A 12,431-nucleotide genomic window follows, 5' to 3' on the forward strand; every position below is an offset into this window, starting at 1 on the left:
CGAACCCGACTAGTATCCATGAGGACGTGGGTTCGATCCCTGGCCTCGCTCAGTGGGTTGGGGATCTGGCATTGCTGTGGCTGTGGTGTAGGCCGGCAGCTGTAGCTCCAATTGGACCCCTAGCCTGGGAACTACCATATGCCGCAGAAGCGGCCCTAAAAAGACAAAACAAAACAAAAAAGCCATTGCCTGACATGCTCAGTAAAGGACTGGATCCCCAAGATGTCTGGGCAGGGGCGCCTGCCTTCTGTCGAGCTGTCCACGTTCCACCCACACCCTCCACAGGCCCCTGCCCACCCCCAAGCACTGACTCCACGTGGTGAAGGGTCAGGTGAAAAGAAGAAAAGGCGGAGAAGTGACGTATGGGTCTGGGTGTAAAGGGCAAAGGGCCAGGTCAGCGCTCACAGGGGGCTCTTGTGGGGCTGCCAGGTTCGAGAAACAAAGACGAAGGAGTCACTGGGGTTCCCTGCAGACCCTACGCTGGGGGGCTTGTTCCCTCCACGCTGCCTGGGCCCTTCCCAGGCAGACGGCCCGACCCGTCGTTACCAGCTCTCCTCCTCCTGGTCTCCAGCTTTCTTCTTGGCCTGAGGCTTCACCAAGGACTCCACGGCTCGCTCCAGCAGGTTCCTGCAGAAGGCCTGGTGCACCTGGGCTATGGGGTCAGCTGAAGAAGAGGAGGGAGGCGGGGAGAAGGGGTGAGTGGGTCTCACCTGCGAGTTCATTTCGTCCCACAGAGAAAACAGAGGGCAGGGAGAGGAACCCCAGGAACAGGTCCCCCTTCTGAGTGGTGCCAAGCCTCCCCAACGGAGCCCGGAAATGGTCAGAGGGTGGGGCCGGGCGGAGAGGGCGGCCAAGCCCAAGGCTGGTTCTGGACTGGGAGGGGTGCTGTGTCTTTCGGCACATGCTCAGGTCTTCCATTCAAGGCTGGGGGCTGTGAGGTGGGGACCACATCCTTGTCAGAAAACAGAAAATGAGAAGGTGGACGGCTACCTCCAGTCTGAGGAGCTGCCTCGGCTCCTGCGGCCGGGAGGACAGCCAGCAGAGGACAGGGCGCCGGCTGCTGCCTGACGGGATCAGGAAGCCCCCAGGTCCTGCTTAGCAGAGCCTTTGCCTGGGACTTGTGGTCACCCATGGTCTGGCTGAGCCAATTAAACAAGAGGCCTTGCAGTGCTTGTGACCGCTGACTGCCACCGACAAGTCTCCCGACCGGCGGGCCCAAAGCACGGTGTCCTCCCTCCCCTCGCAGGCCACAGACGTGTGGGTTGCAATGTGACAGGGGTGGGGAGCCAGGCCACTTATGGACAATACTGCCAGAGGTGACAGAGCCTGTGGCAGACCACGGCACAGACAAAGCAGCCTGAGGACACAGCGAGAGACAATGGCTTTCGCTTTCGCTCTTACTTTCTGGTGCTGCGCTCCATTTTCACACTGAGCAATAATGTCCCTAAAGAGAATCACTGTGGGGCTTCGCCCCAGACTGTCTGACCCACAGCCCTGTACCTGCAGAAGGGGCCTGCCTCTCTCCGACTCGCCGTGCAGAGCGGCAAGAGCGCAGAAAGCCACTGGCTGCTCAAGCCAGAGTGAACCCGACCAGCCTCTCCTGCTCGGAGGCTGAGCGAGTCGACTCCAATCAGTGTCAAACACCAGGGACAGCAAGCCACCATCTCCTGACGCCTGGAGCCCTGTCCCTGCCACCATTCGGAGTCCCTGATGACCGTCTGTCGCCTGTTGTTCCCTAACTGCTCCGTCGATGTCTGCCTGCTCTCCAAGGGAAGCAGGGACCGGGGCCAGCGGACAGCATCTCCGCACGTCCTCCGTCTCCAAAGCGCCCAGAACGAGGGCATGGTCACAGCCGGCGCTCAAGCGCAATTCAGCAACATGTGGCCGTGCAACTGATGGCAGGACCACAGGCTTCGTGTGTCAGCGAGGTGGGCCCCACGCCTGGCTCAGCTGCTGACCGGGCCCCTGACCTCCCTGAGCTTCGGGGAAACAAGACCGAGGTGTCCCGGGCTCCACGTTCTGGAGCGCAGTCACCCGCAGTCCCGGCGGCTCACCTGGGTTCCTCTGGGCACAGTACAGACTCTCCTTGGCAGCTGCCTTCATCGACCAGCTCCGCTCCATGAAGAACTTCTGGCCCAGGGGGTGGCAGAGCCAGCGCAGCGAGTCAGGAACGGCGCTGCGCTCAGGGCCACACAGGCTCTGGGCGCGACTGAGGAAGTAGCTCTGTGGAAGGACAATGACCACAGTGACACCAGGGTGGCAGAATGCTGGCTGCAGCCATCAGGAGGCCATCGGAAAGCAGCACCATGGAGACAGGCTGGGAAAGGGAGATCAACAGAAGGGCTGGGCCCTCAGAATATACCTAAAGTCAACGCCACCCCTGAGAGCAGGGCACTGGCTCTGGTGGCACCCGCCAGGCTCAAGGACTGGGGACAAGCCCCAGCGGGAGTGGGTGGGGCCTTGAGGCATCTGTGGAAGCCCTGCTGCACCCTGTTCTGCTGGGTCTGCCTAACCCAACTGGAATCTTGTTCTCAGCCGTGCGGGCGCACGGCCTGCAGAGCTGGGGAGGGCTCTCGCGGGCCCCCAGCCAGGCAGCCCCCTGGATCCTGGGACTTTTTCTCGTCCGTCATTTTCACTAAACAGCTTTCAGAGTATTTTTAGGCAAAACTGTATTCTGCTTTGACTAATTTTCATCTCTTTGACTTTTAAGTGGGAAGAGGTTACCGGACCAGGCCCATGGGTCAGGGACTGGCTTCCCACCACTGTCACACTAGAAAGCACTGGAACGAAAGGGCAGCCCTAAGGCTTGTCCTCCTCCCCCGCGACTGGCCCAGCAAGGGCTTTGTCCAGCTCCCCCCGGATTCCTGGATGGGCCTCATCCGTGAACACTGGCCTCATGAGGAAAATACTCAGAGCTCCTTTGCTGGACAGAGAGTCTCCGGGCCCTCTTCTGCCCACAGGAGAACATCACTCCTGGTGGCCGGAGAGAACTGCAGGGACAATGCCTTGCATCTGTATTTTCAGAAATGGTGTCATTTTTTGAGCAAGGATATCTTTATTCTAAGACTCATGATTTCCAACCCATAAGACCATACAGGCCAACCTGGATGAGAGGCTCAGCAGAGAAGAAGGGAGGCAGAGAGCAGCATCAGTTGCAGGAAGCTGAGGGAGCCTGGGGTGGGGTCAGGGATGGGGCTGGGTGCTGAGCTGGGCAGGGGACCTCAACCTTCACTTTGGCCGCCGCCTCCACAATGAAGGCAGCTGCCTCCACATCCGGTTCAGTCTGATGGTTCTGACCTTTGCTGGGCTCTAAGTCACCGTCAGCATAATGGCTTCGCAGGACTTGAACGCCAGGGTCAGAAACAGCACTGCCAGAGCGCCGCTCAAGGAACACGGACCAAGAAGACCGTCTCTCCTGGGGGGACCTGGAGACGGCTGCCTGGATTCTAAAGGACAGGGCCTGGCTCAACTGCTCTAGTCACACCATGGCATCACAGTGCCTGCAGGACCAGGGCTGGCGGCACGGAAGGCCTTTCCTCCTCTCTGCTGGTCACCATACTAAAAAGGGGACTGGGGAGCAAACACGAGAAGCTTGTGACCTTCCCACTGGACGGGAGCTTGTAACAGCCATGGCCGGAGAACAGCAGCTGAGGAGCCTTGAAGGAAACCGAGGTTGGGGGTCGGGGGGCGGCAATTCCAGGCCCTCTGAAGTCTCAGATCCCCAACTCTCCTGAGAGCACAAGCCTGATAAGCAAAGGAGCTTGATGGCTGCATCAGGGGAACTGAGGACCCCTGGTCCCTAAGAAGGGCCCAGGCATCACCAGCAGAAGCTGAACCCAAGCTGCTTAGCTGATACTGCAAGAGGAACCCAGAGAAGTCATTTAGAAAATCACTAAGTTAAAATACATTTTTTTTTTTTTTTGGGTCTTTTTGCCATTTCTTGGGCCGCTCCCGCAGCATATGGAGGTTCCCAGGCTAGGGGTCGAATTGGAGCTGTAGCCACCGGCCTACGCCAGAGCCACAGCAATGCGGGATCCGAGCTGCGTCTGCAACCTACACCACAGCTCACGGCAACGCCGGATCGTTAACCCACTGAGCAAGGGCAGGGATCGAACCCGTAACCTCATGGTTCCTAGTCGGATTCGCTAACCACTGCGCCACGACGGGAACTCCTAAAATACATTTTTAAGCTTAATTCTTAGAAAAGAAAAACCTTCATTATAACGAAGCTCAGTGGGAGGGCGAGCCCGAGTTCAGCGGTTTGCATTAATGAGAAATAAAAATCCTGGGATAGTCACCCACAGTACGGCTTCTCGAAGGGAAACAGAAAATAACTTCTGTTGTTTTAATTTTCTTGGCATTATCACCCTGTGATCACTTTCCTAAATTTTACAGACACCAGAATTCACTCCAGCTGGGGCCGAAGCACACCCTCCCCCGTAACTCATGGGCTAATTGCTGAGCTGAGTGGCTGTGGCAGGAGACTCAGAGCTGTTTGGATCCCGAGGGCCACCCTATACCCCAGTTATGTCCTCCCACACCAGGCTTACCCTGTGGTTCTCCAACTGTGTGCCAAGGCACCCCAAAGCACCACAGCGAGCCCACGGGGGTACCACTGGCTATTTTACATTTGGGGGTGAATACGGCAATGCTCAGCATGAATCGGACACCAGGCAAACTGCTAGTCAGGGGCAGTTCAGTCTCAGTGTGAGCTTGCACGACCTTCCTCTGGGTGACCTCATCTTTGGGAAGCTGAGTTTTTGGAGGCTGTTGTAATAAAAAGCAAGCACTGTATGAAAGCCTGATGAGGAACAGGAAATGAAGGTGGCGGCGGCCAGTCTGATTCAGGGTTTGGGAAGGTACATGCAACAGGCACACACACCCCATGAGTAGGTACGGTTAGTAAGAATAAAATGATTGTTTCTTCTTTCATTTTTGTGTTCTTTTTCCAAGTGGCCACTAAGTTGTTAAGATATAAATATCTCTTAGGATGTTTGTACTAATTAACACAGAGAACTGTTAGGTACTTCTTTTAGTGAAAGGAAACTATGAAGAAAAAATTACTGAGACATAAGGCTGCCACGAACTAGGGAAGTTTGGGAACCTCTGGTCTAAACCATTTTCACAGAGGCCAGCCGTCTGTGCCCAACTCTTTGCTGGCGAAATGTATTACACCAAATTCAAAGCTTCTTCCTCTTAAGAAAGTTCTTGGGAGTACCTGCTGCGGCTCAGCGGAAACGAATCTGATTAGCATCCATGAGGACTTGGGTTCCATCTGTGACCTCGCTCAGTGGGTTAAGGATCTGGCACTGCTGTCAGCTGTGGTATAGGTTGAAGACGTGGCTCGGATACTACATTGCTGTGGCTGTGGTGTAGGCCAGTGGCTACGGCTCCAACTCGACCCCTAGCCTGGGAACCTCCATATGCCATAGCTGCGACCCTAGAAAGACAAAAAAAGAAAAAAGAAAAGAAAGAACTTGGATCCAGGTCTCGTGTTTATTCTCATCCCCAGAGAAGCAAATGGATAAAAGGGGCCATTACTTTCTTGGAAACTGGCCTCTCCCTCTTCCCACCTTACCACAAAACACACATTCGGCAATACCTTCCCGTTCCAGATACGGATGCTCTTTGATCCAGCTTCACCACTTCTGGGGGTTTAACCTGGAGAGGTCCTTGCACTGTTTGCAAATGCAAATCCTGGAAACAACCCAACCACCCAGCAGCAGCTCAGTGGCTCAGCCAAGGACGGTATTTACATGTGCTGGGAGCAAGTACCTCGATGGAACAAGGAGGCAACAATGAACGAGGCCCAAGATGTAAAGGCAAGTGGCAAAACAGGGTTTCTGGTATGATCACATTAAATAAATTATAACGCACATATATTCTTATACGCAGGAAGAAAATTCTTCTGAGGAAATGCACCTCAAACCACTATTAGGCACACCAAATATATTCCAGGGTTTCGGGGCTCAGTAAGGGAACCATTTTCCCGATTCTTGGCTATTGTGAATAGTGCTGCCTTCCTCGAATGGGCTGAAGCCCTTTTAAAGAGCGGTTGCATCTTAGCAACAAGGGCAATCAAAACCCCAGTGGCTCGCACCAGTCAGAATGGCCATCGTTAATAAGTCCACAATAACAAATGCCGGAGAGGGTGTGGAGAAAAGGGAACCCCCCGGCACTGTTGGTGGGAATATAAATTGGTACAACCACTATGGAAAACAGTATGGAGGTACCTCAGAAAACTAAATACAGGACTAGTGTATGACCCAGCAATCCCACTCTTGGGCATATATCTGGACAAAACGTTCCTTGAAAAAGACACCTGCACCCGTATATTCACTGCAGCACTATTCACAATAGCCAAGACATGGAAACAACCTAAATGTCCATCAACAGAGGAGTGGATAAAGAAGATATGCTGCATATACACCATAGAATACTCAGCTATAACAAAGAACAAAATAATGCCATTTGCAGCAACATGGAACTAGAGACTCTCATACTAAGTGAAGTAAGTCAGAAGGAGAAATACCATATGATATTACTTATATCTGGAATCTAATATATGACACAAAGGAACCTTTCCACAGAAAAGAAACTCATGGACTTGGAGAGCAGACTTGTGGTTGCCAAGGGGGAGGGAGAGGGAGTGGGATGGACTAGGAATCTGGGGTTGATAGATGCAAACCATTGCCTTTGGAATGGATAAGCAATGAACAGCACTGGGAACTATATCTAGTCACAAATGATGGAGCATGAAGGAGGATAATGTGAGAAAAAGAATGTATATATGTACGTGTGACTGGCTCTTTTGCTGTACTGTAGAAAACTGACAGAACACTGTAAACTAGCTCTAATGGAGAAAATAAAAATCATTAAAAAAAGAACCCCAAAAGCCTCAGCGGGATTTCTGGGGTGATAAAATTGATACGGGAAGGTACAGGGCAATCACTAGGCACTAAAGCGGGAGGACTGACTCCTCCACGTATCAAGACGTATGAGAGGAGCTGGCCATTAGGGGTCTGCGGTGCTGGTGCAGTAGAACAGCCTAGAGCGACCAGAAGCAGACTCGTCATGCACGGAGATTTAATTACGCAAAAGGTGCCACTTGGTGCGGTGGGGGAAGGACAGTCATTTTAACAACACGTTCTAGGGAGGGAGAGATACGAAAGAAAAAAGAGGAGATCTCGTACCCCTACTCCCCCAACTCCTACCAAAATCGGTTCCCAGCGGATTACGGAGCTGGTGTGAATAATTAAAAATAAACTGTCTAGCAGACACCATAGGAGAATACCTTCCTGACTCTGAGGTGATAAAGATCTATTAAACAGGACATAAAATGTCTAACTGTTATGGAAAAGACGAATGTAGATCCCATGAACACCGAGAACCCGTGCTCATCAATCAGCACCGCTGCGACCAGGCCACAGTGCGGAGGAGACACACGCGAGGCCCGTGGCCGGCAAAGTCTCACAGGCAGAAGAACGAGCTCCGCGCACCAACAAAAAGCCGGCCGGCATCCCAAACACAAACCAGGGACAAGGCCTGAACAGGGTTTTCACAAGAGACTAGTCAAATGCCCAGCGACAAGGTGCTCAACCTCCTCAGCCGCCTGGGACCTGCACACGACAACACTGAGGCGCCACCAGAAGGGCCGAGAAAACCACACGATCACGTGTTCGGCGGGTCGGAACTGGGGCTCTCAGGCCCCCGCGGGCACACGCACCCTGGGAAACTCGGGCTGTGTCTCCTGAGGCTGAACATACGCACACTGACCCGCAGTGCCGGCCCAGAAGTGCCATCCCACGGTCACCGAAACTGAACGGGGACGGTCACAGCAGCACTGCTGATGTAAGTCTGCACAGGAGGTAAGCCCTAAGCCCACCTGTCAGCATCTGGCCACACATGGGCCGCTCTGAAGCAGCGAGCCTGGCAAAGTGTAACCACCCGCGACGACACACAGGGACCTCACGCGTGACGCTGGGCAGGCACACAGAGCACGCGCTGTCTGACTTTCCTCACATGAAGTCTAGAGAAATAAGACATCTGAGGGAGCGGAGGTGGTGGTGACCCCGGCCGGACGGAGAGGGGCTCAGGGTACGTTTCTGGGGTCTTGGTTGTGTTCTGCTCCGCGATCTGTCTGCGGGTTATGAGGGTGTATTTATTCTGTGAAGTCACCGCCTTGTGTATTTACAATTTACGTAGTTTTCTACGTGTATGTTGTACTTCAACAAAAAGTTGACAAGAACAAGTAGATTAAACTACGGCGACAGAATTCAGATTAATGGTTACCTCTGCGGGGCAGCAGGAGGGAAGGGAAGGGAACGTACACTTCTTGATCTGGGCGCTTGTTACATGGGGAAGTCCTTTTTGTGAACATTCATCAAGCTGCTAACGGTTTTTCCTGCTTTTTCAGGCTGCTCCAGCGGCATATGGAGGTTCCCAGGCTGGGGGTCAAATTGGAGCTGCAGCTGCTGGCCTACGCCACAGCCACGGCAGAGGTGCATCTGCAACCTACACCACAGCTCATGGTAACACCAGACCCCAAACCCACCGAGCGAGGCCAGGGATCAAACCCACATCCTCATGGATACTGGTTGGGTTCATTACCGCTGAGCCACAATGGGAACTCCAAGCTGTTAAGTTTAAATGTGCATATTTTTCTGTATATGTGTTGTACTTTGATAAAACCAATTCATTCAAAATACTTTGGAGGGCAGGGAAGTCACGGCCCAGAGCACGGGGATAAGCAAAGGAACGAGGGAGCGGCCTGACCTCCTGCCCTCAGCCTAGCTTCTCTCCCCCCAGAAAGCCCACCTGGCCTGGCCCGAAGCCGGGGTCGGGAGCCAGATGAGCCCCAGCCTCACACTCATCCAGGTGCTCTGAAGGCCTGGTCCTGGGTCTGGATGCCCGGCCAGCCAGTGTGTGCCCCGGGGCAGGGCGAAGGTCCTTCTCGCCACCGCATCCCCTTTCTGGGAAGTACCTGGCCCAGATCAGGGACCCAGTAACCTGTGCGGCTTGAACGTCTTATTTGGGTCTTGGAAACAGGGTGGAGACATAGAAAGTACACCAGGCTCTCCCATGCCCTCTGTCACCCAGATCATGGTGACACACTTCATGAAACATCAGTGTCACCACAGGGCACATTCCTGCTCGTTCTCAGCCCAGCAGCACCACGACTGAGCTCTGGAAACGAACGGGGCCACGTGATGGTTCTGTTCTGCACTCAGCTGATGTGCTGGGCAGCCCACCCCCAACAGGCACCGAGTGAAACACGCCTGTGTCCGCCGCGCTGAGACAAAGCCTGAGGGCAGCGGACGCCGTGAACTAGTCGGTAAGAAGGACTGTGAATTCCTGAGGCTGGCCCTGTGCCAGGCACACTGGAGGCGCCTGAAACCCCATTCCCACCCAGGGTCTGACTTGGGCTCCTTGTTCTACGTACGTTGTTTGCCTTTTCTGGGCCTGTACTGCTATGATCACACAGGGTAGCAACTAAAACACCCTCTGAGTGAATAAAAGAACCAGGAGCCACAACCAGAAGATTCCACACAGAGAACACCTGAGGAGTTCCTGTCGTGGCTCAGAGGTAATGAACCTGACTAGTATCCACGAGGATGAGGGTTCAATCCCAGGCCTCGCTCAGTGGATTGGGGATCTGGTATTGCCCAGAGCTGTGGTGTAGGTCACGACGCACCTTGGACCTGGCGTGGCTGTGGCTGTGGTGTAGGCTGGCAGCTGCAGCCCTGACTAGACCCCTAGCCTGGAAACCTCCATATGCCGCAGGTGCAGCCCTAAAAAGACACCACCACCACCACCTGAATAGAGGTCACTCTGTATCACCGACTCTATCCATCGTTTCACCTCAAGGCACTCAAACTCTTGGAAGGGCCCCGAGGAGGCAGGTCGGACTGCTGTTCAGGGCCGTAGCCTTTGCGGAATGACCCACCTCGCCCCTAGGTGGTCAGCACCCAAGGGCAGGGCACACCACTATTTTTGCACCCTGGCTCCTGGCTGGGAAGGGCGCTCAGTGAAGGGTCCCATGAGGGAACTGAGGGATACTCACGGCCAGGAAGCCCAGCTTGCCTCCGCACCGGGTCTTGAGCCCCATGGCGGCCGTCAGATGGATCTCAACGAGCGTGCTGGGCGGGATCTTCTCCTCGGCACATTCAGCCAGGTTCACGGCGCACAAGGCCATGTGTACGTCTGAGCAGGCCGATCCCACTGGAAGCTTGCCTGTGGTGGCAGAAGCGGGTAAGGAACGTTGACAGAGTCCCACTTTTTCCCGCTTTCTCGAGCACAGAGCATGTGAACTCTAAGATCAGACAGTGCTGGATGGGCCATCAGCCTCTGTGACTCAGTGGCTGTGTGCTCTTCCACCTCACAGGGTGTTGGGGACAAGGGAAATGCATGGCCAGTGCCTGGCCCCCGGCCCCCGGCCCCCGGCCCTGTGTAAATGGCGTGGTTCTGACTGCAGGCTGGTGCACAGAACTCGGAAGCACAAACTGTGACGTTTCCCAAACTGTGTCAACGGCGTGGTCACGCTCTGCTAATACAGTCCTATGCCTCCAAATGTTGCAAGAGAGGTAATAACATTAAAAAACCCAAACTGAGGAGTTCCCACGTGGCTCAGTGGTTAATGAATCCAACTAGGAATCATGAGGTTGTGAGTTCGATCCCTGGCCTCGCTCAGTGGGTTAAGGATCCGGCGTTGCCGTGAGCTGCGGTGTAGGTTGCAGACATGGCTCGGATCTGGCGTTGCTGTGGCTCTGGTGTAGGCCAGTGGCTATAGCTCTGATTGGACCCCTAGCCTGGGAACTTCGATATGCCGCGGGTGCAGCCCCAGAAAAGACAGAAAGACAAAAAAAAACACATACCAAAAAACAAAAAAAAACAAAAAAACCCCCCACCAAACTGATGAGAATTGATTTTCATTCAGCAAGACCCCACAATATATGAACAGACACCCTTTCGAGAGAGAGAAGCAACACAAAACTGAGCGGTGACAGCCGGACACGCCTTGGGTGAGGAGGCAGAAGGCCAGCAGAGGCCCAACAGCCCATCTGCGGTGACCCTAAAGCCCAGGACCAAAGTGCCCTTGCTCAGGCCCGAGGGCCCAGCCAGGCTCTGAGGCTCGCACGCTGCCGCTTGCTCTGGTCCTCACTGCAGGGCTGGGAGGTGGCCAGGACAAGTGGTCACCTCGCTTTGCTGAGGACAGGCGGGGAAGCTGAGCCCACGTCGAAGGTAAGACGGTGGCGCAGCCAGGCCTCCCGCAAGAGGCATCTTCCCCAGGGGAGGGAGGGGCTGTGTGGGGACCATGTTTTGGTCCCCGCTGTCCTCTCGGTGCCTTGCTCAGGGCCAGGCCCACAGAGTGCTTGTTCCATGAATGTGGCGGGAATGAGCGATGTGAACCATCCCAGCAGGAATGCTGAACCCGCTGCAGCCTCCTGATCAGAGGCCTGGGACAGGGCTTGTTCCTCCCCCAGGGGCCCCGACAGGAGAGAGACGCAGGCAAGATCTGCAGACGGGGCACCTCCGCTGGCCCGTCTCTGTCTCCCGTTCACCCTGGGGCCTGGCACCACCCCACTTCCAAGCGGGAGCTCCCTCAGCCACCAGGCCTCCCATCCCCTTCCCGTGACCCCGTGCCCTGCTGCCCTCTGCCCTCATCCTATCACAGGGCCCCTCAGGAACCTCCCGTCCTGAACTCTCTCTGACTTTGCTCCCCCTACACCAAGCCTGACTGCTCCAACTGTCCCCTCTCGGGCAGCTTCTGCCCAACTCCCTGTCCCCTGCCTGTCCTTCCCATGCAGGTCTCCTTCTCGAGGGACCCCCTTTCACCACAAGCTCCCCTGGTTTTCATCCCACCTGCAGGCCACAGACCCGCTCCTTTTCTTGGATGGCGGATTCGGCACCCCCCCGCCCCCCCGCCCCCCAGTGTCTCGCAGGCAAGTGCCCCAAGCAGAACTCCTCACCTGCTTCCTGTTTTCCTCGCCTTTGTGGTGGCAACACCATTCACCCAAACTCTCTCGAGAAACCAGGAAACCGTCTCAGCATTAGCTTCTACGAGGCCTCCCCAAAGCTGGTCTTAACCCTCTCCGTCCGAGGGAAACTTCACAGCTCCAGGGGCACCGATCTGAAGCCGCCATGCCCTTCCCCGTGCGGCTCCCATCGCCCTCCCCTTGCACAGCCCACTTGGGGACCATTCTTCCCAAGAGCCACCCAGGTGGGGCTCCTCCTTGGGAACATCCTTCTGCGTGGAAGGCACACGCGCCTGTGCAGAGCTGGTGAACTCTGCACTCCTTCTTCCATACACATCAAGACTTTCCAGAAAGCCTTTCCTGAAAGCCGCCCCAACAAGTACCCTTTCCCTCCCGACTGCAACCCAAACCTTCTGCTGCCTCTACCACAATGAACTGGCATTCACTTGCTGACCT

General features: G+C 55.1%; 1 protein-coding gene across 14 annotated transcripts in view; it reads right to left on the bottom strand.

Moving 5' to 3' along the window:
- Positions 1-12,431, bottom strand: part of SREBF2 (sterol regulatory element binding transcription factor 2) — a 65,185-nt gene that overhangs the window by 12,217 nt on the left and 40,537 nt on the right. For 6 of the 14 annotated variants that reach the window (XM_084955189.1, XM_021091444.2, XM_084955191.1 and 3 more), the window contains 3 exons: positions 10,064-10,233; positions 2,055-2,223; positions 547-664 (listed from right to left, as the gene is read on the bottom strand). In XM_084955189.1, coding sequence (XP_084811315.1) covers positions 547-664; positions 2,055-2,223; positions 10,064-10,233 — 457 coding nt within the window. Of the gene's footprint in view, positions 1-546; positions 665-2,054; positions 2,224-3,907; positions 3,976-4,932; positions 5,410-5,483; positions 10,234-12,431 lie in introns of those variants that run through there. The other 8 variants (XR_014802959.1, XR_014802958.1, XR_014802964.1 and 5 more) reach the window with 8 other exon arrangements.

The sequence above is a fragment of the Sus scrofa genome, chromosome 5, assembly GCF_054392235.1.
Source record: "Sus scrofa isolate SSC_HxYL_T2T_F1_AM1 chromosome 5, Sscrofa_HxYL_maternal_Yorkshire_Landrace_v2.0, whole genome shotgun sequence".
Taxonomy (NCBI): Eukaryota; Metazoa; Chordata; class Mammalia; order Artiodactyla; family Suidae; genus Sus; species Sus scrofa.